Consider the following 27,458-nt stretch of genomic DNA (forward strand, 5'->3'; position numbering starts at 1 on the left):
TTATTTGTGTTGCTACAATTCTGGGTTCGAAGAAAATGCTTCAATCAGTAGTATTTTCTCATTGCTGTATGAATTATTCACATTTTGATTTCATGTTTAAAAGATTTATTTAAAAAACGTTTTAGCACAGTTTTATTTAAAAAGGAGACTCTTGTGAAAGAAGGTAGGATATTCTTCTCTTTTTAAATGCTATTTCAGTGAATGTATATTTTTGGGGGGGTTATTAATTAGTGCTTCGAGATTGTTGAGAATTTAATCGGAGTACCACGTTTGTGAACGGATATTTGAGATTTTTTCGAAAATTTATCCTTAATTTCCTCTGAATAAAATTTATTTAAATGTTTTTCTATTTTTTGGGGTATTATAAAATGTACTTATAAATCAGCATTTCTAGAATCGTAGAAATATAGTGTCTTATGAATTTTCATTCAAAATTTTTGTGTTATAAGATGGTGTCATTCAAATAAATGACATAAAAGCCATTATAGTTATCCTACAAATAATTTTTTTGTTTTTGTGATAGTTTCAATGCTCAATGTAATTAAGAAAATAATTGCTTACCAACAGATCCTGACAATGGGCGAACATCCATAGATAATAATGAAATGAATGAAACTGTTCACACTCATGTCGAAAAATAACCTACTACCACTTAAAATAAAAGTCAAACCGTCTAAACTAGTGTTTAATTAGCGATAGAAATTAATAAATAATAAATTGTAATTTGAAAGAAAAATTAATTAATATTTTATTTAGATCAATATTTATACAAATCAAATATACAATGTAGGAGGAAAACACCATAATTTACTTCCTTAATAAACATGTTTTTAATAATTAGAATGTTTACATTACTTAGGAATAATAAAAGATTCATTAAGACTCGATTTAACATTCATGGCTAAGGAAAAAGGTTCCAACTAATTATAAATAAAACAAAGTTTGGTACTACAGTGGACAATTATACTCTTTAGTATTAAATAAGGACCAAACAAAAATTGGTTTATTTAAACAATTATAATAAAGCACCTTTTAAAATTCAATTTGTAAAAGTATGACTGATAATTAATATTATTGCACAAAAATTAATTTAAGAAACTCTACTTATGTTTAGATGAACTGTAGAGTTCTTCACTTATTCTGTTTTTTTTCTTTCTTTAAGTAACTAAATAAAACTACTACTGATGGGATATTAAAAAAAAAAATTATTCTATTACCTCATTTAGTATGCACGTTTTCTTTGTTATTAATATTTACTCCATCAGTTTAAACTGCTATAAAAGGGGAAAATAAACAAAGGCTGAAGTAAGTAAGTGTTTTTAGTTACATAATTCAAACTTCAAATCTATTGGATTCACAATATTTTGTAAAACATTAGATCAATTAGATGCATTTGTTAGACCACTAGCGTACAAAGTTGAAATGAAATGACTAATGTTATTAAACATTTGTAATAACCTCTGGTTCGAAACATAATTTTATTTATTTTTGTGTTTAATAAAAAATATCAAGTACTTACAGAAATAACATATACCTATTGCTCACACTATTTTCATGTATAGATTTGGTAGTTTCGCAATACTGGGTAATTTTTGTCCTCTATGACACGCTTAGTTTCTTTAATTTGAAATGAGTTAAACCCTTATCAAGTTTTCAAAAACAATAATCAAATACTACCAAGCACTTTTAAGAATCTAATGTCAAAAATTTCATGAAGAAATAGAGTAGAATGGATGAAAATATGCTCGCTGCTAAGGCAGTAAAATTACAGAATTTAAGGAATATTAATAAAATCAAGTTAACATGTTTATGGTGTGTCTAGAAAATTATCATGCACGAATTTTAGAAAAATTATTAAATACTTACACTCATCCTCATTCACATTTCGGTAAGAATTATTTAATATGATTAGTTCATTATCTCAAATGACAGTTTACTTTCTTAGAGTACATCACTCTGGTTCATTATTTTCAAAAGCCTAGTTTACCATTCATTAATGAAGTGATTATTTTTTTAAAAAAGAATCAAATAACCAACTTTACTTGCAGCTAAATTCAATGTTAATAATTTGGATTCAAATGGCATTAATGATTACTGCAATTGGATGCGCTGTAAAAGCGTGTTGCATTGACATTCAGGTTTCCGAGTTACAGTTGAAAGCAAACAAGGCTTTAAACATCCCCAATGTTCGACATTTGAAAAGCATCAATATTAATTAGAATAATGAAATCAAGCACAATTGTTGGTTTTGATTTCTAATAGTTCTACAAAGTATAAAAACCAAATATGAATGGATCGCAAAAAATAAAGAAATGTACTTGATTTAAAAGGAGATGAACATTGTATGTCTGCATTAAGTAGTAAGTTATAATAATCTAAAAAAGAAATTTTGATATAAATGAAGTGTTGGTTTATTTAGTAGACACAGAAATTTAATTTAAGTTTTGGAAAAAGAAAAATAACTTTATTTTAAAGCATTTGAAATTTATACATATAATTTTCAGTAAACAAAAACACGTAATCGCTATGTATGTAAATAAATTGAAAAACAATTACTTTTTAGGTTGCAAAGATCGAATCTTATTTACTTCTGTTCATATATTTTACAATGCTCACCGGTAAATACAAGTTATTTTCATTTTTATTACAAAAATTTACTTAATACTTTAAAAAGTTACTTTAACAAATCTTCAATCTAGAATTAATGTCAAAAGTATCTAACCTATAGATTGTTCTAACCTTTGCGTTATCCTTTTAAATTACACAGTTATCTTTATTCGGCATGATTTTGCATGAATATTTGACATCTCTCTTTTAGAATTACTTCTATAAAACATAAATCATACCATTTTCTCAAGCTTTCCAATTATTTTTTACATGGTTGTAATTGCGCACTATAAAATTACAATTAACAGATTATTTTTTTTTTTCTGATAATCACACACCAATCCAGGTAATGAATTTTTAAAACTAATATTTTTAATACTGTAACTTACAGATGACATTTCGTACCTGCAATTGGTGGAATGATATAATGCAATTGTTTTAGGAACTTGTGATAACGCAAGCTAACCTTCGTAGAAAACTAAGCAACTTTTAGTCCACTTTCAAGAAATAGTAATATTAATTACACATTGAAAAACATACGCAATGTTAATTTTTTTTACAATTCACATTAAGCATGAAATATTAGATAATTTAACGATTAATAACAATTGTTCTTTTTACAATTTTATTCGATATGCAGGCAATACGGTATGTTCAATTTTAACGACTATTTTTAAATATTTATGAATATTATAAAAAGTTAATAAAATATATTACATGAATGAAACAAATACTGAATCATCAAAATAATGTTATGACTTGGTCGAACCTTCCCTGAGCTATTTATATTTTTATAATTTAATTTTTCTTTAAGTAATATGCGCTTTCTTTAAAACCAACCTACATTCATTCAAACGAAAAATATACAATTTTTTAAATTATTCTTAATTAGGTCTAAACAGAATTTTATAAATTACTTTCAGGTTTATAATGACTTTCAAATACAAAAGAAGAAAATAAAGTTGTAATTTATTGGGAAAGAAATTATTTGTTGACGCTTTGCATCAATCATGTTTTAAGAATTGCAATAGAATTTTTTCTTTAAAAAGTAATTTTACTCAGAAGAGAAATTTTGTTGACAAGAATTTCATACACTACAAAGAATACCTTTTTAAGAGTTCAATCCAGCTCCTGATGTTCTCAAATATCGTTCTCTTGCCTTTTCTCTTTCAACATCATCGAAATACCAAATGGTAATTGCATACCTCGTTCTCTTTGCAGGTAATACTTCATGAGGATTCCTACGATCAGACCAAAAGAATATTATCCTATCGAATTGTGGTTCAATATTTGCCACCTTATCATTTCGACCCTGTGGATAGATTCTTAATAGACCTCCATCTTCATTTGCATTCCAATTCTCGTTTAAATAATATATAGCTGTAATACAACGCCCATCTTCATTTGGATTATCAACATGTTTCACATAGTGGGCATCATGACCTGGATAACATGCAACCATAGCTTTGGTTCGCCCATTTATAGCGTAAGAGCCCATCTTGCCATTTCCAGACATATGATTCGCTTTAGTAATTACCCTATCTACTTGATTGATCAAGCACGAAATATGATTACAATATTCTTCCCTCCCATCTACCCAAGCAATTTTATCACTTCTTATCGTACGCCGATCTCTATTTACTTTGCTGCTAACTAACTGTCCATCACGAAACATTCCTGCTGAATGCATTTGCTTTACTTCGTTAAGTACAGCGCTGCATTTAGCTTTTCCTAAAAAATTATCAACCACACAAACTCCATAAGCGTTCATATCTCTTACCACATCTTTCGATACTAGATCCACAACTTCCTCTTCATCTTGTTGTGGAAGATTGTCAACACACATATTGCGATTATCGTTTTCTGACATAGGCACCTTCCAATTACTTTTAAATTCACCACTCAACACTTGTGCAGATGATTTAATAATTTCCTCTTCAGAACTTCCTTCAGTTATAAATGCATTACTCAATCTAGCATCAGATTCTTCACTTACATTACTTTTTGACTGTTTTTCACTTTTATTAATAGCTATACGAGTGCAATTTGGCTTATGTTTTTCCCAGTCTTTAGACTGATGTTCTTTACTACAGTAATAAACACTTCGGCAACGAGTACAAATTAAGAGATTATTTTTCTGACTACACTGTGCACACTTAGCAGTAGATTGCATTTTACTATTATGCAATAAAACATAGTAAAAATCAGTTTCACTTCCTTGTTTATCAGAGAAATTGCGCTTCAAAGAAAAGTTAAATCAAACACTTCTTTAAATTATTCTATTGACAACAAAAAATTCAAATTCAACTATTATCGCTTTTGAAAATTGATTATGAACCAAGATGAATAATTTCAAACAACTGCACCTACAGTAATGTAACTTGAAGAAAATGAATATAGAAGTAATTAAGATTTAACTTAATAATTTGTAAACTTCCAAAAAAAAAAGAAGTGATGAGCTATGAATGACAAGAAAAATATTTAAATCAGTACCAAAAACGTAAGAAAACTATTCAAGGGTTTCAACAGTACTCAGTTCCACTGAGGACACTATGCTTACTGAACTCCTGCACGAACACTAAGGCCTGAAAACAGTGTTGGGAAGGTTATGTTAGCTGCACCACTCTACAGAATTGCAACAGTGTGACCAACTGTAACTAAGTGATTATTTATTTCCCCAGTTTATGAGTCAAGCAAATGCCCTTGAAAAAATTAACTTTTTTCAGAAAGGTACCCTGTGATTAACGTTGTAACTTTAGCTTTGACAAATTGAATCTTATCTTTATAAAAACTGAACTTATTTTAAACAGATTTTTTTTTTTTATTCTGGTTTTCGCTAATTAAAATTAAATTGAAACTTTGTATCCCCACTTGTGATTAATAAAAAATTACATTTGAATAGTATGAAAACACGCGTTTTTTTTAATTTAGTGAAAATTACTAACTTTTGATTATCGCGCTCACCTTTTTTTTTTTTTTAACGATCTCTTACATCCTTAATAACATTACCTTATGTTAATGGTATTAAGTTACCTTTTTAAAATCATAAGGAGGGGGTACCAAGGTGATAAGATTTATTTTTTTATAAAGTGGAAATAAAAGTTTTGAATCAGGCTTTCCGAACATTTAAGAAAGTGATGCTGGTCCTTAGAAAAGGTTTTTTCCAGGGAATATTAAAATATTACTTTTGTTAACAAGTAACTAATTCATTTAAATCAAATTTCTTAAGTTCTTTACTTTAAATTAAAATACAAGGGTATAACTACAATAAATTAAGTTCAACAATTATGTGAACCTAATTTTCTAATATTTTAAATAATTTAAATAGGAAAATTAATACATTTCTAGCCCATAAAACTTTGTTTAGTATTTGCAAATGCAATTATGGAACATGGATCCTTTCTAAAAGCAAGGCAAAAATTATAAATATTGTTTCATTTCTTTTCTTTATTTCATGGCAAAAATATGTATTATTTAAACTTTTCTTACTTTTAGTTCAAAAAGTTTATCAAATAAAAATTAAATGATAAGTAATTTATTAAAGTTTAGTTGGATTAATTAATCAATCCTTTAATGAAACTACCATATGTTTTGTCGATTTATTTACTATAAATGTTTCAAAATATTTTTCAATAGAATAAAAAAAAATAATAAAATAAAAGAAAAAGTAGAAAAGTATGCATGAAAAATTGGCAAAATTATGGAAATGTAAAAATGTTAAATCTGACAAGGAAAAAGAAAGTCGGGTGCGTGACCAGAGGGAGCATAAACCCGGCCATGACGACGCGTCGGTAACCACGTACGCTATGACCGACCTTTTCAAACCTTTAACAGAGGTGGGGGCACAATTGGTGGAAAATCAACTGTATTTTGAAGATTGGACAAAGATAGGCCTATTTGAGAAAGTAAGCACTTTAAAAGAGGGCGATCTGAAAGATAAAGAAAATAAAACAAAACAAGGTAACAAAAATAGTTTTAAGAGTTATTAATAAATTCAATACAAATTTATGTAATAAGTAAACTAAATAAGGCTAACGCAGTTAAACGAGCATTAAACTGTAAAAAAAAATATAAAAATAACAGAGAGCTTTTAAGAAAGTCGAGTTCTATTTTAATGTTTACATTTTTTTTAAATAACATGAATTGAAATTTAATAATTTTCACTAATTGAAATGATTGATGTTTTAAAGTGAAGACCACTTTGACGGAATCCATTTTACACTATTAAATAGATTTTGTTCAATACGGTCCCCTTACATTTTAAATTAAAACATGAAGTACCAATTGTTTACATTTCTCGCACAAATCTCAATGTATAAATACTTGATAGAATTGCAAATCTTCCTTATAGCAATAAGGAAAGTAAAGTGACAAAACAGATTCTAAAATTTTTTAATTGCTAGCTCCATAAAGTGCAATCGTCTGGCCATATCAACAATTATTTGTTTCCTCTTCTTCAAATAATGACAGTATATCTAAATTCAGATGACCTTCAATTAATATTTTACTTATCTGTTGAAAAACAAACTTAAGTTTTAGTTTTTACTTTATCACTTACTACCTACTATAAAAGAAAACTTCCACTATTTTTTTAAGATTTTTAATTATTTAGTTTTGGCAAAAAAATGTTTTTAGGGAATGTTCTCTGTGTAAATATTTGTTCGTGTGAATTGTAGGAAATATTCAAGTACTTTATCTAAACTTTATTTACTTCTAAAGTCTGTAGGACATTTATGACCAAGAAAAGGCTAATATTCTGAGTCAAAGAATGCTGGTTATCCGGATTTACGTTATTAATGTAATTATTATTATTATTTTCTTTTTTTTTTAATGATTTAGCGCATCAAGAACTGAGGTTATTGGCGCCAGGTTCTTTTTCCAGAGCACTGTAGACATCCGTTAAAGACAATACTGTCCATCACCGGACACAGTGAGCTGTAAGAAGCTTCTAGAAAGAGAAAATATTAACGGCCAACAGCTGGATTTCGAACCCGGGTCCTCCGCGTGGGAATCCAGCACGCTAACCGCATAGTTGTTGATATTATTATTATTATTTGAGAAATTCCGAATATGACGGTATATTTCGTGTTTATTACATTTTTTTTAACAGTTCTCAGCCCACCATCATTTATTGCCATGAGTTCAACCATGAATACTGTTAAAAACTGTTTCTTAATAACCATTTCCAACAATAGATTCTACAACAGTAAGGTTATTGTGTACATTGAAATTATTGGATGTCAAAAATCAAAGAGGAACACTCAGAAAGAGTGAATTCCATTCGCGATTATTTTATGGTTTATTATTTTGAAATTATTGGCAGTTTTTCATTAAAAAAAAAAATTAATTAACATTTACAATCTAGTATATTTTGTTTCTTAAAAATGCAACGATTTTCTTTAAACTTTTATAATTATTGTACTCATCTGCAACTTTTTTATGAAATTCTTTTTTCTGGTGATTCTATAGCTTTTCTGGAAGAGATGATGAGTAGGCTTTCTTTTAAAAATCTTTTGTCCAATATAATGTTCGGCAGTAAGTCTTGATCTTTACAAATAAGTGTTTAATACGTTTTTCTGTAATTCAGAATTTAAAAAGAAATTTTCTAATTAGAAATACAACTTTACTGAATCGAAATCTAAACTAAAGATTTTTTTTTCTAACACCACTTACAATTTTATACTGCAAATACTATACTCACAATGTTAGTAAAAATGGTTGTATTGAGTCAACACCTTGCTAAGAGTGATTGACTCTTAAAAAAGAATCAAATAAATAAAATAAACATTACACACAATTAGATTCTTTCATTTTCATTTCAACTTTCATTTGTGTATTTTTTTCTAGGCAAATAACTTTTGGGACATTCTTTGCCGTGTTTCTTTCTAAACTTTGGTGCAATGTATAATTTTATAATCTACATAATATTAATTAAGATTAAATATGTTTGAAAATTCTACTTTAAATAACATGTATATGTTAAAAAATTACAAAAGTAGTTAAAGAAAAGGCATGTCAGTTTTTATACTCAAATTTTTTTAGATTCATTGGAATTTTAGATTGAAATTTAGAAATTTTGCAACATCGCAACGCTTCCCCTTGATACCATAAAGAAAAAAGATAAATATTGTTTATAGTTTTTGAGTATTGTTTAATGATAAACAAAAAAAACTTAAATCATTAACCTATACTCTAGAACCTTCTAGTGTGTTTATAAATATCTGTCCAAGTACTTCCAGCATTTAAAAGTAATATTACACATTTAAATACATGAAATTAGCCATCGTAGAGACAACTAGCAGCTGTAGTATTGTAAAACACTTGAAATCTGTGGATTAGAAATCATGTGGAATCATGTAAATTGTTTGTTATTTACTTTTGCGCACTACTATGAACGAAAAGGTTATGCTGTTTAACAGCTTTTCATTCTTTTACTTTGAACTTTTCTTCTCAAAAAAAAAAGAAGATAATCATAAATAAAACCAAGGATTGTAATAAAACACCTTTAAAAAAGTACAAAAGTGGTTACATAATCGGTTATAAACTTAGCAAGTTGGTTAGAAGCCAAAATTTCGATTTATTTTTTTTAAAATTATTAATATCTTACAAGAACTTTCTCTCAATAAATTTCGTTTACTTCACATCTTAAAGATACAATTTTTGAATAAATTTGTTTTTAATCTACCACTACTAAACTATAGGTACTTGTCAAATCCAAAATATTTTCTCCTTCTATTTGTTTTTGCAAAAATAACGCTATTTGAATTTAATTTTGTGAATTTAAAAACAGTCACAGAAAATTTATATTTTATGCATATCTGTTTTAATAATTAAGTTGTGGTAAAAATCAAACAGACGTACCTCTTTTCTGAACGAAGTTTTTCAGATTCTTGTATTTTATTTATTTTTATTTAACACTAAACCTACCGACATTTAAGCCTAACTATTCCTACCATGACCGGTCAAATGACCGCACTTTAAAATCACCTAAATTTCTTATTTTAGAATGAAGATAATAATTATTTAACAATGAAAAAGCGTAGTTTCTTTTGTTTAAAAATAAATCTCGTAGATTTTACTCTTTTTTGCATCATTTTTTATAATTATAGGCTTCTCAATTGCTAATTTCCCGCATACTTACTTTTTACATTTTAGACAGCATTTTTTAGTCTTATTGCCTTTGAAGTATCTTATTTGGCTATTTTCCGACCATTTGTTCTTGTACTAGTATTTGTCATGCTTTTGCAATGGTAACACAAATTTTGCATCTTGACTTTGTTGGGAACAAACGTCCTTGGAAGAGATATATGCCCTTGGTTAGAACAGTTTTGACTGTTCTCAACGAATTTGTTCCAAAATTTAGAAATCAAAGCCAATTTATCGGTTTTTGTAAGCGATGATTTCTTTGATCCACTCGAATAAACCTCGAAAATTTCCGTCTACACATTTCTGCTCACAGTGTTTGAGAAGAATGCTCGTCCCTATTTTTGTTCCAGTGAAAAGGGCAAAATAGTACATTTTTCGCCTCATATGCACCACATGCAAACAATAATCCGATAAATGCATTATCAAATTGAGTTTTTGAGAGAATTCTGTTACAAAAATAAATAAATAAATAAAATAAAATATTAAATAAATAAAATGAAAATATTCAGCCGGTCAAATGACCGGTCGTGGTAGTTAAGAGGGACTACAAATTTTTCTCAAAAATCAAATATTAGGAAAAGAAGTGAATATTATAAAAACAATTGTATACACATTTTAGGAAAAGTCGTGAAGTTTAATGGCGGTATGATGACGCTGTAATTAGAAAATTTAAACTAAATTTAAAAAACAGTCAATTGACCGGTCGTGGTAGGTTTAGTGTTAAGTGCATCAACTTAATCAACATGTTTAGTTAAACATTTAACTAAATTTAGTTTAATACTAAAAATTTTTAATTTTAAATTTGCTTGGATTTATCAGTTGGGAACTGACCAAAATACTGCCTAGGTATAACCTGCCTCAAGAGAGAATAGAAGCAGGTTAGGGTCACACATATTGCTACTTATGTCCAAATTCGTTTTAGTGGGAGACATGACAACACCGACTATTTCGACAAGTAATGAGTTCATATCTGGAATGATAGTGAATTAAGAATGCTGATGATGTTTATGGTTTTATGTCCATTTTAGACCGTATAAACAGTGGATTTGTTCTACAGGATGCGAACACTTGAAATTAAGTTTTGCTGGACACAGCACATTCAAGAGCTGAGTAAAGATTTGATGTTCGTAAAACTCTCATACTTAGAAGGAGATGATTTTCATGATCTATTTTTGTGTTTGGTTAGCTTTCTTTGGCTTCTTTAGATTTGCCATATCCCACTTCAAATAGTTTCAACGATTTTTTTGTTTTCCTTCTTTTAATTTTGTACAGTCTGTACAAACACGAAGATCTTGTAATTCCATTTGTATTTTTTTCTTGTTTATTGTTGGGATTTAGCGTGAATAAAACTACGTTACAGTTCAGTATTTAGGAATTAGACACCTTGCAGCAGTATCGGAAACCTAATGTAAATTACAGCAATTTTTCCGCATAAAAAAAGTTATAATCTATTAACATACAATCAGCATACCAAGTTTAGCAAAACTTGAAGTATCTTATATAGAGATGGAGCACTCTTGTCCTATGATAAAATTGAGAGGGTAGGTGAATTGGGAAGATGATACTTAAAGGATCACAGAGTGAAATTCAAATTCAGTATCTGCATTTATTAATTAGCAGATTAATACGTTTCTGATCTTATAGTATTCATCTTCAATTCCTTTTCAAGTCTGCAAAGGAAAATCAAAATAAGTTATGTAACAATTTATCACTATGCAGTTATGAAACAAAACAAAAGGGCCCCGTGAATAAACGGGAGTAATTTATAATATTTGTAACCTGCCTTTAAAGAAGATTTATTCTTACTTAGATCGGTGACGTAGTTATTTGAAGCAAATAGAATGTAAAATCTATTTATACTTTGACGATATTGTTGAAAAAAAAAAATCAATAATCAACTGGTAAATATAAATGTAGAAATAGACAAGAGTTTAATCGTTGTAACCACTTAATAACCTTTGATTTTTTGTATCACCAAAATATTATCAAGAAACGTAGTAAAAAAAAAAGAAACGTTATGACCAACATATTTACTAGTCTATTTTGAAAAGATATAATTTAAAAGATTCTAGGCTTACAGCAGCTGTCCATAATTTTTCTAAAAGAATGCTCTTTTTTTTACTTTCTTTCCAATGTTATAGCACTGTTCGAAAAAAAAATGTGCTAAATGTTTGCTGTGTCAAATAAAGTTTAATTTATTCCCTCCGACTATAAATTAAAACCAATGTTTTATAAAATTCATTCATCAAAATTAAGGAGCTTTTTTTTTAAAAAAAATAAAAATTAGATCTTAAGAACAATACAATTTTTTTACTATAAAAATTTATTTATAGTAAATGTTATTTTGTGGTAAACTCGGTTTCTTTTATCATATAAAATAATCATTTATCATACAAGTTTGAACTAGAATTTTTTTAACTGAATGTTTATTAATTTAATAAACAATACAAATTCTAATTTAAAAAAAAATTAATATTCGGATTTGTACAACACACGAATTTTTCTTGCTACAATTTGCGAAGTAGTTACCAAATTTTACGTAGCTGTAACATAGACGGGTATTGTACATTGTTTTTAAAGTTATTTATTTAAATACAATTAATATATTCAAATAAATACAAAAAATTTCAAACAGTACTTTTCAGTTATTTTCTTTTATCTGTTGAGTGGTTTTCAAGAAAACCGTTAAAAATTGAAAAAAATCGATAAAGACAGGTAGACTTCTTTTTTGTTAGTTAAGTTAGATGTATTTAATACCAAAGGTTCTTTTTTAAATAGTTATTGTTTCTTTTAACACAGAGGTATGCAATAACTAATTGTTTTTTTTGTCTTAATAGTGCTTTGCGTTCTCGGTGACCTGGAAAATGCATGTTTTTTTCGTCTCTCTTATTCAATTCACATTAATTTTATTCATTTATTCATATTGAATGGTAATATTTACAATGTTTCACTGCATAAAAGTTGAGAAATATTTTCATTCAGCAGTACGCTCAGTAATGATCTGCAAAATTGAAAAAGATTTCTTAATTTAACATCATAACTATATTTTGTTTATCTGTATTTATAAAGTTACATTTAGAATAGAATAACTTGAACTAAGGTTTTGTATTCTTTTGAACTCCAACCTATCTTTTAATATCAAGCTCTTAAAACTTTTTTAAAAACAATGAGGTAATAAATTATGCGAATATTTCCAGGTAAATAAAAGGCATTTTAATTTTTTTTAAATGCAGTTTCCTAATAGACATTTATTTGAAACCAAGTTGACTTATTTTTTATCATAAAGTAAACATTAGACAAGGTTTTTTTGTCCCTGTTTTATTTCATTTTATAATTATTCATTGTGGCAAACATAATTTTAAGGTGGTACCTAAAGTATCATTCTGAATGATTTCATCGCTTGTGTTTATTTTTAACTTAATTTTCTTTCCGCTTGTGTAATATGAATAACATAGAATTTATCCGTACATTCCTCAGTAATCTTCCAGAACGTGCTCGCATATTTTTGTATATTATTTTCTTAATGATATTATTCCTCATAATTTGTATTTTATTGTCGCAAGTTTTATTTACAATTTCTTTTATTTATTTTTTGAAGAGGAAATGCTTGAATGGTTAGTTATAAAATTAGCATTAGGATGTGAAAAAATATTTCGAGCTTAAGCACTGCTTGCTTGACAATATCAAACATTAAAATTATAATATGGCTCAAAATAATGCAACTTGCTAAATTTTCCGTTTTTTAATAAAGATGAATATATGTTTTCAGACAAAAATATAGATGTTTTTCCTAACTCAGGAGGTTTTAAACGTGGGTTTTCGGTTATAATTCAGTATCAAAAACCTACAGAATTACCTGGGGATTAGAAAATAAATAAGTCTATCAAATTGGAAACATTTTGAAAATAAAATTGAGAAGAAAGAGAGAGTTTGTTTGAGTTGAGAGACCTCTAACTTTTGATACGTAATTAAGAACTAATTTTTATTCGAAATTTAAAGACAATTTGAGAGTAAGAATTTTAAGAATTGCAAGGAAAAAAACGCATGCAAATGTTTATTACCAAATTTTATCTAGTAAGAAACTTCAATTTTGACATGATTAGAAAATTTTCACACATAGCAGAAAGCACAATAGTTTGAAATTAGGTATACTTACTTTTTGAAATGGATTTAAGAACAAATTTAGTAATTTTTGGGAACAATAATTAATTCTCTTTGTTTCGCATGAAATCATGACTCATTGCTTCTGTCAAAAAACTTGTCAGCTGAATCAAGTGATTGCATAAGTTTGAACATTGCGACAGAACTATAACTGTTCCAACCAAAACTCACTGGTTAATTCTTACTAGTTATTATTTAAGCTTTTCATTAAACAGCTGTTTAAGAATATTGTTATAGATCTTCTTCCTTTAATGTTAAGACCCTGTGAAAGTAGTGCTGGAATTCCATGATTATGTACATACTTATATAACAAACTTATGTGTCTAAAAGGAATTGTAACTAGGAGCAGACATACTTTTTAAGGAAATATTTATATCAGTTGTCATTAAACTTAGTTTGCTATCTCTCAATAAGAAGTTGTAAATAGGTAAATACTTTTGGAAAATAAATTTTAATGAATGAATGTTGATCCTATTTCAATCACTTACAGAATTAAAACAGAAGTCTAAGAAAAACCTTTTATTCCTTATCATATAAGAAAGAAATAACAAAAAATGAACACAATATTGTTAGCACAATAGTTCTACAGTGTGAAAACTTAAGATCGTTAGACGCTTGTGCAATCTGGCCAAGGAAAACGTTCCATTACTTAGATTCGGAGCATTCATAAATCAATCATTCAAGAAATTCTTTAATGTGATACTTCAAAAGTATACCTTTATGAATCTGCGAAGATGAAAATCAAGAACATTAATCATTGATTTACAGAACACAAACGTAGAATTTTTATTTATTGCAATTTTCCGACAAAAATTATTTATGAAAAGGCAGTTCTAGTAAGATGTCTCATCACCAAAACATGCGAGTCAACCATCTGCCGTGAGTTAAGATAACCAAACAGTTTATCATACTAATTAATCATACCCAAATGACAGATTTATATTTAAAAAATGAATATAAAATAATTACTACTAATAAATAGTCTTTGCTGAAATAATAGAATAAGAAAGCAAGCAGTTTATGTAATACAAGTATCATTAGCTTAAATCTGTACTTTTTTAAAAACTATTTTTAGAACAATCTTTCACAATGTAACGTATGAAGTTAGTGAATAATTCGGCCAGAATAATCCTGCGTTTTTTTGTCTATTTTGTTAGGAAAAGAAATTGTTCTTGAATATAGTTATTTTTAATAAAGAGCCAAATCATTCTCAAACTAATTTATTTGTCGCTGTATGGATAGATTGTCCAATAAGTTAGATAAATATGAAATGTAGCCCTTATTTTTTTTTAAAAAAAAAAATGAAATAAGCTGTTCATTAAAAGAAATATTTTATAAATATTAAATACGCCTTCAATTTATCGTAGTTATCTTCTTTATGTTTATAATATCTTCAGATAAAAAAGGAATTTCTAAAAATTATTTGCAATATATAAATAAAATGATTGACCTTCCAGAACGGCAGCCACCTCCTCTTTAACTGAAAAAAAAAAAAAAATTAACTACATAATTTGTATGCCACAATAAAATTGTTAAAGAATTTCTAATGCTCATTCAGAATTTATTTGTCTTCGAGTACAACCATTGTAGAACTATGTTCAATCAATTAACAATATTTTGAAAATCTTTTAGAACAGAAAAGTTATTTTCTTTAAAATTTTATTGGGATATTTAAAAAAAATTGTCTACACTATTAATTTATTTCCTTCATTTTACCTTTTATTATTATTATTTACTTTCTCTTATGATGCCAACAGAAAAGAAATTACAGATACAAATTATCCATTATTTATGTGCATAATACGTTGGATGATATTATAAACAATCTCCTCCTTTTAATATTGTTATTCTTAAAAAATAAAAATAGATTAGAGCTACAAACTACACTGAAAAATTCTGTTTTTCCCATACTATCAACAATATAGTATTTATATATCTAAATAGCATGCCACGTTTAAAGATTTAAAGATCATTGAAGCGGTTTTCCAAAAGAAATTACATTGTAAGTCCTTACTTCCTTACCTGATATTTTATAAATTCTGAATTCTAACAGCTCATTGTGAGCAAATAAACTTCGAAATTAAAATCAATAATATCTAACTGTATTGATATTTAAGAAAACGCAATGGTAAAAAATGATTTAAAAAGCAAATTACTGCACAAACTTACGTATTTTGACATCTTCACATATGTTACACAATTGTTAATATTATATTATAATAATTAAGCATAATTTTTTCACTAAGCTAAAACAATTTTAAGATATAAGAGTAAGTATCTTTGTGAGTAATTCAAAAAGTAAATAAAAAAAAGGGTCACATGAAAAAAGTCGTCGTTCCACTCGCGTTCAATAAATTCTCAGAACACTTTTATTTGTGGTTTTTCCTCAATATTCTTTCAAACAAGTATTTTTGTAGAAATATCCACGAAATCCCTCAATATAGTAATGTTATTTATTCTTAAAGAATTAATTAACTTAAAGATAACTGAATTTAAATATAGCTATTAAGTTTAAGCTCCGTGCGTTTTTCATTTTTGAATGTTTTCATCACTTGTAAGTGTTATTGTAGTTTTCAAGGAATAACAAACTCGCTATTTTTCTTCTGACGAAAATTTATTTCACAATAAAAAAGTAATATCACTCATGTACTTCGATTCTAAAGAACATCTTTTCCCGTGACTTTGTTACAAAACCAAATCATCATTTAGAAATACATTTTACAACTTACTTACTACTGATTTATTAGGAATAAAAAGCATAACTTGAAGACATCAGATGAATTGCGATACTGAATATACTTTAGAAAAACCTGATATTTATTGCTTGTAAAGAAAAACTAATCTTTTAAAAACACTTTTATTTGTGATTTTCCCTTCAATATACAGTCAAACAATTGTTTCCGTTGGTGTATCCACGGAATTCCTCAATTGAGTAATATTGTTTACTCTTAATAAATATAATGTGTTAAAGATAATTTATATGAAGCTGACTAACATAAACAAATCTGTATGAGTAACCCTCACATAAAACTGTTTATAATTCTATTATATTTATATCACTGCGAATGTTTATAGCCTTATTCTAATTGGGGAAATATAACTCTGCATAGTTTGAAATCAAAGTGTTTATTGGGAACAGATCTCAGACCATCAGGAAAAAATTTGTTTATAAGATAGATAGTTGTAAACATTTTTAAACATCAATGAATTGACTTTATTTAATCCACTAAATGCAAATTTTTAGGAAATATCCTCATCAAAGGTCCAGAAGATTTTTTCAAGCTTGTTGATGAATCAAAAGTGGATGCTCAAAATACGTTAGAACAGTTGCAAGAACATGATCCGAACATAATAGAGACAAATTTAATAACCGTTACTGCTGAACAAGCTAACGCATCTGAAAAAACTGGCCAGCAAATTGAAAAAGTTTTAATGCGAATAAAAAAGACACATTATTCTAATACAAAAAATATGGTTTATGCTTATAATCAATTGATATCATATGAACAATTGACTCGTTTCTATACACAAACATTATTACCGCATAATTCATCTTGTGAATTGAGTAAAAATTCCAAAAAAAATATTACATTAGCTACTTCACAATTTGATAAATTTGGATTAAAATATGCCAATAAAGAATCAATATTTACAACTTCAACATGTGCATTACGATATGTAAAAATGAATCATCCAAGTGAAATAAATAGAAACAGAATACAAGTGAAGTACAAATTCAATGAAAAGAGTGGCATGATAACTATAGTGGAGAATACAGATAATCCTATTGACTATGTATTGCTAGGGAAACTGATATGTCATTTATTGGGAATTGAAAATATTAATGAAAACAAAAATTAGTTTTATTTCATTTATTGGTAAATTTAACCGTTAGAATTACTATTAGTACTATTATTACTCGTAATTTGGAGTGGATTTAAAGTTATCCAAATCCCTCTAGGCCCATCTTGCACCCGTACAGTACATGGAGGTTAAAAATCCAGCCCCGAAAACGAGAATGATCCACAGGTATGAAAAAATATGATGGCAACAAAATTAAGTGATCACAGATTAAGTTTTACCGGCTATTCTTGCAAATAACCTCTCAAACAATCTTGACATGAAAACGGACAATTCAAAGCGGCTCTAGTAAGCGCCCAGTAGGTAGAGTTAACCTTTTTAAACTATTTAACCAGATTTAAACAAGTCCAACACTCGAGTCTGAATGAATCCGTAAAAGAGAAAGAATCGTATTATTTTCACTCTTGTCCAGAATTCAATAATTCCAGCCCTCACTAAAGCTGATAAGCGCCCCACACAAGCGCTACTCCCTCCATAATTAATTATTGGGAGCAATTTTTTTTCATTCGGTAAATATCATGTCAGTTTAATATCTTATCCTAGCAGCGACACATATTACATTGTTTAATTTCATGTGTAACACTTTATTTTATTGACAAAGAACCACTTATTGTTACAAAAAATGTTTACCCTTTTTTATCTTGGGATAGGTTAATCAATAAGGCCGTTATCTTGTGCGCTGCATATCTCCAATAATATTATCTTTACTATACCAACCTGCTTGTATGAATAACTTTTGATAAAGAAATAAATGTACATGGTTTATAAACACTTTAATGAAATTTTAGATTAAATATCTTGTACTTTTGGTCGTCAGTCTTGCATAAATAAATTATTGTGCTTTAAGTAGGCAACAACTGAGTGAAGATATAAAACAGTATGCATTTTATCTTGTCAGAAATTAAATGCAAAAATAAAATAATTGTCTTTGAATATAAATTATTATGTATAACATGTGTTACAATACTTAATTATATTAAGATTTACTTTATCAGAAAATTTCTTCTGATATTTTTTCCTTGTTCGCTTGAGCATTGAGACTTGAACACCCTCATCTAGCATTTCTTCTTCAGTTTACCTATGTAGTGAAAAACGACTCTCTCCGAGCCATAATAGCTGCAGGTTCTTCCACCATGAAGTAGATCCTCGCCCTTCCTTTTTAATTTTTCCATAAACAAGTTCTGCATCAAGTAATATATATAGTAAAATTTGAGACAAGACTTACTCGTAAACTTGTTTCTGGAAATGATAGGGATTGATATTAAACGAACTTGATACCAAAATCATCCAAAGCCTCAAGTCTTTCATAATCAACAAAGCGGTGCCAAAAAGTCTACAGACGATTTGAGGATTATTGGATCGTTACATGGTGTGAAAAAACTTATACAAGATTTTTCTATTGCAAATATTAGAATTATAATGATAACTTTTCTTTAAATGTTCAGTTTCATATTTTAAAACAAAGACAAGGTGAGTGTTTGATACTTAACCTGAAGTTTAGAAAAATAAGAAATAATTGTTCTCCGGTTCAGCAGTCAGTAAAGAGATTTCAAGTTTGAAAAATTTATAATTTTGTTTCTGCTTCCGACCACGGAAATATCTGATTGGAAATTAGTAATTGAACTGATCTCTTAGTTGTTACAACTTTTTCTCATGTCCTAACACTCTACACTTATACATTCATACTATATATATTACAGTTTTAAAAGTTAAGTATAAGGATTGATTAAACGCTAAATGGTACACAAATCAGCAAGTACATAACATTTCATTAATACTTCATTGATTTCATTTGAGTAATTTTACTGTGCATTAATATTTTTTAGTATTTATTAGATGTCACAGACCCAGATTCATTATAACATTTTGTTATAATAATGATAAAATGAACATTACATCTTCATAAATAAATAGGCACATATTTTAACTTTATCAGATTAATAAGAAAGGAGATATAAACGTTTGAATTTTGAACGAATTTGAAAACTACATCGAAAACATCCACAATTTTACCTTCCATATCTCATTACCTATTATCACTAGAGTACTGCAGTTTGTACAATACTGAAAAGAATACATTAAATCTGAACAATACGAAAAGAGAGATATAATCGTTTGAAATTTGAACGAATTTGAAAACTACCGGACTGTTTTGATTAAATTTAGTTTGGGTAAAATCTGAGATTATTGGCGCCTATATCTCTTATTTCTATTTACTATAGTTCTTTTTCAGTTCAAGATAATTTGTCTTGATATTCACAATTCTTAGAATTCTGCAATATACATGTCTTATACTTGTTTATACATGCCATAAACAAGTTTTTTAATGGCTTTTTTTTTATTTATTGAAGACAATCGTGGGAAAATATTGCGTTGAGACTTCTATCCCGTTTAGAATAAGTATAATGAAGTCGTTTTTTACTTTTATGGACGTAACGATAACTTAGTCATTTTGAGAAACGCTTAACACGTTCTAATAATCCCCAAAACACCATTTTACTGGCCAACCAGCTGATAGGGTCTATGTTTTCCTTAACTTTCGTAATAAGAGAAAAGATAATGGTCTATCCTAGTTCTCTTTTTACAACAGGTTGAAGTAGTCACCTTATTACCAAAAACCTTTTTTATAGCCAAAATAGCAGATAGTTCCTAAGATTTCCTTTGATTTTATGTACTGTGCGAATAAAAACAGTCAACCCTAATTCTAATATTTAATACTGGCTTAACTTATCTTAATCATTGCAGCAGAACATCTTTTTTCTCCCAAAATTGCTGATAACTCTCAAGTTTCCCTTCGTTATTCACAATAACTGAAGAGAAAAAGGTCAACATTATTAAATATTTAATATTGGCTTCACTACTCATTCCTATTACCGCACAATCCCTTCTAATTTATAGGTATTGCCAAAGATTCCTTCGTTTTTTGCAATGAATGAAAAGAAAAAAGTCTACCCTAGTTCTAATATTTAATATTGAACAAATTAAAGAAAACCTTCATCTAAATAGCTTTTAGTGTCTTTTACCAATAATGAAGAAGAAAGAGGAACAAAAATTATAAATGCATTGATAACAAAAATGTATTAAGAAAACTGTTTTCAAATTACAAAACTTCGTTATTTAGAAAATAAAATATTCTTTCACAAAAAATGGTACTTTTATTATAAGTTTTTATCAAATATAGGTATGTTTTTTCTACAACACAATTATTCATTAAATAAATAAACATTATATTTACATTAAAGTTATACAATTTATATGTATAATTCAATTCGGAAAGTGTCGTTTTTTTTCACTTTATTTCATAGGTAAGAGGATGAAAAGTGTTCATGCTAAAATTTAAACATGAGTTTTTAAAAGAAATACCTATTTTCAGTCGCTTGAGATTGAAAAAAAACGGTTTTTAGTAAAAATAACCTGCCTGAAAGAGTGAACAAAATATGAAAAAACAAAAAATAGAAAAAAATATATATATTTTTAAGGGTCCCCTTGTAAGCAGCGATCAAAATTCAACTGAAAAATACCATTTTAAAGCATGCATTTTGTTTACCTTTTGATATTGTTTTGTAAATTGGCTCTGGTTAAATTTGGTCTTGCACAAACATATGCAGAATGTTTTTACAGTTATGTAAAAATTACAGTTATGCAGAATGCAGAACTTTTTACCAGCAAACTACTGAAGGCACTTCTGGGAGAGGAGGGTTTGCTTCCCTGAAAGTGACATTTCAGTACTATGTACAATTCTATTTCTTAAAACCTTTAAGAAGTTTTAATTATTGTTTGCAACGAGGCATTAGAAAACATTCTGCAACCTCCTTTACTGAATACATTTTTTTCTTCCTTTTTTGAATTATTTTTGTACGAGTTTGTCTATACATTGCGTACTACATACATACCGTAGAGCTGTCATTTATTTGAATTTTGTTTTTCCTGAAAATTTGTGTTATGCCAATTCTGAGGAGGGATGAGTGTATGTTTTACTCACAATGTCTATTTATAATTTATACATGTACCGATCCATAAACTACATTTTTTTAGTACATGAATTTTTTTAAATTCAGAGTCTGAGGAAAATGTGTAAGTTAGAATCTTCTGTATTATAGACTGTTACATCATATTAGTCTTAATAAGCTAAATATATATACACTGGGCCAAAAAAGTCTGTGAACACTAACCTAAATTTTATTACTTTTATTATTATCTTATTAGAAACTTCTTTTATTTTCAAATGAAATATACTATTCGATAGAGAGAAACCAGAGTTTTTCATTTTATATTCAATCTTTTATTTTTGTTCAGCAGGAATATCACAATTAAATGTTTAACAAAACAACACCCCAAACGAATGCAAAAAAAGTCTGTGAACAGCTGTATAAATATGTAAAAACATTAAGATAACAAACAGAAAAACGATTGAATAAAGTTTCAAAGTTCTCTATTGTATTGTAGAAACCACTACAGTCAGTTTTGTGAATAAATAATCTAATTAGTACATATTTAACCACTAATATGGAAGTTCCCAGACCAATTCGAGAACTTATTGTGACGTTGCGAAATGAAAGAAAAAGTATTCGAGAAATAGGGAAGATAGTTCAAAAAAACCCTTCAACGGTGCATAATATAATTAAAAAGTACGGAAATGTGATTAGTAGGCCACGCAGTGGACGGCCACCAAAACTTAATTCCTTTCATAAACGGCAAATTCTGAAGTCTGTTCGAGAAGAACCCAGGACAAGCGCTCAAAAAATCAGTCAAGAATTATCAAGTGGTTATGTGTAAGCGTAACACCACATACAATTAGAAATAAATTACATGAATACGATTATTGCGGTCGAGTCCCGAGGAAAAAACCTTTAATCAATAAAATAAATAGTAACCGCCGATTGGATTTCGCGAAAGAATATGTTTCTAAGCCTTCTAGTTTCTGGGAAACCGTAATCTTTTCAGATGAGTCGAAATTCAATGTATGTGGGTCTGATTGACGACAAAAAGTGTGGCAAAAAAGAAATGAAGCTATGAAAATGAAAAATATGAAGCCTACTTTTAAGCATGGGGGAGGCAACATTCTGGTGTGGGGTGCATGAGTGCTAAAGGAGTGGGCAAGTTAGATCTAATTAATGGTATGATGGACCAATATGTGTATGTGGATATATTAAGACGCAATTTAAAAGAAAATTCAAAAAAATTAGGGTTGGAGGGAACGTTTGTCTTCCAACAAGACAATGACCCGAAACATACCGCACCAAAAACTCGGGAATGGCTTTTAAATAATACACTCTGGCGCCTAAACACCCCTCCACAAATGCCAGACCTTAACCCAATAGAACATTTGTGGGATGAAATCAGCCGCGAAATAAATAAACGAGGAATAAGAAACCGTGAACAACTAAAAAACGCTATTTTAGAAGAGTGGGATAAAATTCCAACATTGACGACCACAAAATTATTAGGATCGATGAAAGCTCGTTTGTTGGAAGTGATTAGGAACATAGGAGGTCCTACAAGTTTTTAAAATTTATAATTCACGTACAATGTGTAACAATGATTTATTTCTGCTAAGTGTTCACAGACTTTTTTTGCATTCGTTTGGGGTGTTGTTTTGTTAAACATTTAATTGTGATATTCCTGCTGAACAAAAATAAAAGATTGAATATAAAATGAAAAACTCTGGTTTCTCTCTATCGAATAGTATATTTCATTTGAAAATAAAAGAAGTTTCTAATAAGATAATAATAAAAGTAATAAAATTTAGGTTAGTGTTCACAGACTTTTTTGGCCCAGTGTATATCCTGTACATTGCAATACTTCTTCTATCAAGAGGTACTAGAAAACATACAGATTCTTGATATTCTGCTTCAGTTGTTTGCCTACCTTCAAGAAGATGCGCTCTGATTTTGACATCTTACTGTTCCAGACATCTTAAAGAAGAAAAAGAAAAAGAACTCAAAATCTGAAATGCTTTAAATTATTTTCTTAATTTTAGAACATGGCATCAAAAATCACTGTTGTTAAGGAGAGAGATGCAGTAAAGAAAATTTAATTCGGTTTCTTTTGTAGACGTATTTCTGAATCATGAAATTATATTCCAAATTCAGAAAAACAGCTCTCGCATTTTTTTTTTTTAGTCTAAATAGGTTTAGAAGACTGAAACTGCTTTTGCGTTTAGAATTTTGAAGAACAAAGTGCGATTCTTGTTATTGTTAGTACATAAATTATTAGAATTTATAATTTCTTGATTTAAGTAGGTAACAACAATTTTCGAAGCTCGGTTGATTTTTCATCTTGTTAGATAAATTTTAAAATCGAGTGAATCGAACATAGTATAAAATGGTAAGAAAAGAATTTAAAACAACTTAAGTGAACCTATCCTAAACAATGCTGATTAATTCTAAAGTTTGTACGATTATTAACCTTTATTACCAGTAAGAATTATTGGCCAATAAGAGGTCCACTTCATAATGCATATTTTGATGTTGAACATGTTCAAAAGCAGCGACGAAAACTTATATAACCTTCAAAAGTAATAAGCTTCTCTAAAACTGTGTTGAAAACAAGTACTAAATTTAAGAAATTTAGTTTACCATGCATACAAAATCAGTTATGTAAACCACTATTAAATTTATTGGCAATGATAGTAAAACTAAAACAAAACTAAATAACAAAAATATATACATGAACATATAAACAAAACAAGTCATTTATCTTGAATAATTTGTAACAGATCAAAACATTCTTTTGTTCTAAGTTAGCACAATTCAATCACAGATTTTTTTTTTTTTTTAATTTTTAATGTCATCTCCTTGAAATTGAGGAAAATATTATATTGCACTACTTTTGTTACGTTTAGCTCAGTAAAATAAATTAATGAATATTAAATACTACATTTAAATAAACCAAATTTCTTCATTACTTTAACAAAGTCTTGGATACTGCAATGAAAAAAAATATTATGTCATTTTGTTTTCTTGTTGAACACTATCTTTTCTAATGATTATATTGTACACCTGAATATGAATCATCTGCATGTGGATTTTGTTTGTTTCTGTATTATCACTATTCGTATTTACACATATTCCTGAAGTCTTATCACCCTGATTACTACAGATGTAATAAAAGACAAGATATTTTGTAAATGATTGCTATCCACTTTATTCATCTCAATATTAGACGCAAATATTCATTCATTAACCATGATGGAAGTATAAGTAGATGAGAATAAAACAAGCCTTATAACCTAAACTTACAGAGAAAAACCACTAATCCAGAGTAATATTAGCGAAAAAAAATATCTGAACGCGCTCCTAACAAGTAGTATCCTACAGTGGTGGCAGGCAAAAGTTATTTTACTAATAAGATATATCAAATTCATGAGATTTTGAAGAATATTTAGACATTGACTGAGCAGAGTCATCTGCTGGAGAATAATCAGCTGGAGTTTGAAGGTCAAACATTCGGAAACCACATTTGATGCCTCAAGAAAAAATTACAAAGAAGTAATTAGTCTACTGATAAGAAAGTTTTAGAGGAACTGATATAAAAAAAGGGAGGTTAACACATGGCTTCTTGATCTATAAAGGGTGACATTACTCCAGCCCTTTCCTGCTGGTCCTAAGCACAATTCATAGGTATCACTTATTAACTTTTTTGAAAAACGAAACTATTATTTTAGTTCAGATAGAACTAGGCAAGATTTTGGACCATTTGAAAGTGTAAAACGATGTTGTTGCGGATAATCTTCTTTAAACGTAAAACATTCAAACAATGAAATCAATCTTCTGAGAAGGAAAACAAATCATTGATAACTTAAGTCGATATTGTATGGCAAATTTATAAATGAAGCCTGTAATAGGCAATAATTTCTTTTCTCTTTCGAATGATCTATTAATCTCTATAAAAAAATAAATAGTTACCCTCCAACACATACATTCCAAATACAGAAAAACATTTCAATGATGCATTTTTTTACTCAAACAGAATTTGCATGACCTTATAAATAGTAATAAATACAACCTCACAAGCTTAACCGCATGGACTTCTCTTTGTCCGAGCAGTGCTTTATCATACGAACATCAATAAATTATCTCAATTATACAATAAGAGCTTCTAATACTTAGATGGAACGGAAATGTTGGTCTAAATTCTGTTCTAAACATTGTTGTCATTTATAAAAAATCTAATCATTTAAGATCAATAAAGAAATTAGATTACAAATAAGTAAATAAAAAATAATCAAGTTCATTTGTAATAAAGAAACTTCTAAATAAATAAAAATGTTTAATTTTTTAATATTTAATACGAATTCTTCTGATTTCAGGCACTTTTAATTTTGAGTGTTTGAGGTGTATTATTATTTTTAACTAAAATAACTAGAACATAGTATTTTTTTTTAACACTAAACTTATATAAAATGTTAAAAAAGAAGATCAGAAAAAATACTGTCAAAAAAGTGTGTAAAACTTGTTTGTTAATACAATAATTACAAAAACGATAGTGCAAAATGCGAATTGGTATAGAATATTTTCTCTAAAAACAAATATTAAAGGTTATAAAATAAATAAAAAATTAGGAAAATGCAAACAAACGTTATGAAAATTTTCATTTGGTTTCAAACATTTAAAAACAAAAAAAACTTAATTGGAATGAATCCTATAGTTAAATAAATGATCAAGAATGACCTTATCATTTATTCTCTCTGTTTAAACAGTTATTCTGGTGCTACCTACTATTAGGTATTGCCCATTCTTCCATTGGTCTTGTCTGTAAGTATCTAATTGCGTTTCTACCCCATTTAAACCAAATAAATCCGAATATTGTACATAAGCCAATTTCTAAATAGTAACCATCTAAATGTGTCATACATTTTCCTTCAGCTGCTTCACATGCCTGTAAAAGATACAATTAAATTTATACATTAAAGAAATGTTTCTATTTTAATATGTGAGTAGTCATAGGATGGCACTATTCAAGAAAACTTTTTATTATGCATGAAATATTACTTCTTTTTCATTTTCGTTGTAAGACTGCTTTCAATTTTTTTTTGAATATTTATTTGTATATGTTTAAATACTTATAAATAAATAAATCTAAAACAATGAGATTAAGTAGGTTTCCATTTTATGTAGACAAAAATATAGTTATTATAGAAATAACATATAACATAGAAATGTCAACTACGAGGGTCGTTTGAAAAGTCCGTGCAAAGTCAGAGAGATAGCACCACTGGCGCGTATCGAGGTTGTTTAGTTAGTAGCATCTCTTGGAAGAACACACACCAAGTTTCAGCCAGATCGGTCTATTTCTTTGTGTTTGGCATTCGTTTGAATCGAGGAAGTCGAGTGATTTTCAAAAAATGGACGAAAAAGAATTTCGTGTGTTGATTAAACACTACTTTATGAAAGGCAAAACGCCTCAGGAGACTAAAGAGAAGCTTGATAAACATTATGGTGACTCTGCACCTTCGATTAGAACAGTTTATAAGTGGTTTCAAAATTTTCGGAGTGGCCATATGGGCACAAGTGACGCTGAACGTTCTGGACGCCCTGTTGAGGTTACTACTCCAGAAATCATTGATAAAATCCATGATATGGTGATGGATGACAGAAGAGTGAAGGCGCGTGAGATTGCTAGTGCTGTGGGCATCTCGAATGAACGGGTACATAATATTTTGCATCAACATTTGGACATGA

General features: G+C 28.3%; 3 protein-coding genes and 3 long non-coding RNA genes across 9 annotated transcripts in view; 2 read left to right on the plus strand and 4 right to left on the minus strand.

The window, feature by feature from the left end:
• Positions 1-25,443, plus strand: LOC141447192 (uncharacterized). The gene is made up of 2 exons (XR_012454203.1): positions 1-163; positions 23,632-25,443. It is a non-coding gene; the product is annotated as an uncharacterized lncRNA (long non-coding RNA).
• On the minus strand, positions 724-5,239 carry Hph (HIF prolyl hydroxylase). Its single transcript, XM_074114478.1, has one exon. It carries the CDS (start codon positions 4,778-4,780, stop codon positions 3,719-3,721), a length of 1,062 nt encoding a protein of 353 aa, XP_073970579.1. The 5' UTR covers positions 4,781-5,239; the 3' UTR covers positions 724-3,718.
• On the plus strand, positions 6,191-18,544 carry LOC141447188 (uncharacterized). Its single transcript, XM_074114480.1, has 2 exons — positions 6,191-6,567; positions 17,159-18,544. The coding sequence occupies exons 1-2, from the start codon at positions 6,285-6,287 to the stop codon at positions 17,773-17,775; spliced, it is 900 nt and encodes a 299-aa protein (XP_073970581.1). The 5' UTR covers positions 6,191-6,284; the 3' UTR covers positions 17,776-18,544.
• Positions 7,257-11,704, minus strand: LOC141447191 (uncharacterized). The gene is made up of 3 exons (XR_012454202.1): positions 11,560-11,704; positions 8,309-11,423; positions 7,257-8,183 (listed from the first exon to the last, which is right to left on the minus strand). It is a non-coding gene; the product is annotated as an uncharacterized lncRNA (long non-coding RNA).
• Positions 12,114-14,778, minus strand: LOC141447190 (uncharacterized). Its single transcript, XR_012454201.1, has 3 exons — positions 14,631-14,778; positions 13,910-14,176; positions 12,114-12,754 (listed from the first exon to the last, which is right to left on the minus strand). It is a non-coding gene; the product is annotated as an uncharacterized lncRNA (long non-coding RNA).
• The window catches only part of LOC141447185 (acetyl-coenzyme A transporter 1), a 12,379-nt gene continuing 5,804 nt past the window's right edge, over positions 20,884-27,458 (minus strand). For 2 of the 4 annotated variants that reach the window (XM_074114477.1, XM_074114476.1), the window contains exons 10-11: positions 26,496-26,655; positions 22,542-23,690 (exon numbers count right to left, since the gene is read on the minus strand). In XM_074114477.1, the coding sequence (XP_073970578.1) occupies positions 23,596-23,690; positions 26,496-26,655 (255 nt within the window). In that variant the 3' untranslated portion in view covers positions 22,542-23,595. Of the gene's footprint in view, positions 21,915-22,541; positions 23,691-24,192; positions 26,656-27,458 lie in introns of those variants that run through there. The other 2 variants (XM_074114475.1, XR_012454200.1) reach the window with 2 other exon arrangements.

This window comes from Rhodnius prolixus, unplaced genomic scaffold (genome assembly GCF_049639745.1).
Source record: "Rhodnius prolixus isolate KJV_2025 unplaced genomic scaffold, Rpr scaffold_7, whole genome shotgun sequence".
Taxonomy (NCBI): Eukaryota; Metazoa; Arthropoda; class Insecta; order Hemiptera; family Reduviidae; genus Rhodnius; species Rhodnius prolixus.

Bases quoted from the DNA above. Each gene is read 5' to 3' on its own strand.
- Hph (XM_074114478.1), bottom strand. From the start codon at position 4,780: ATGCAATCTACTGCTAAGTGTGCACAGTGTAGTCAGAAAAATAATCTC.
- LOC141447188 (XM_074114480.1), top strand. From the start codon at position 6,285: ATGCATGAAAAATTGGCAAAATTATGGAAATGTAAAAATGTTAAATCT. The intron at 6,568-17,158 runs GTAACAAAAATA...GCAAATTTTTAG, and splicing joins AGAAAATAAAACAAAACAAG to GAAATATCCTCATCAAAGGT.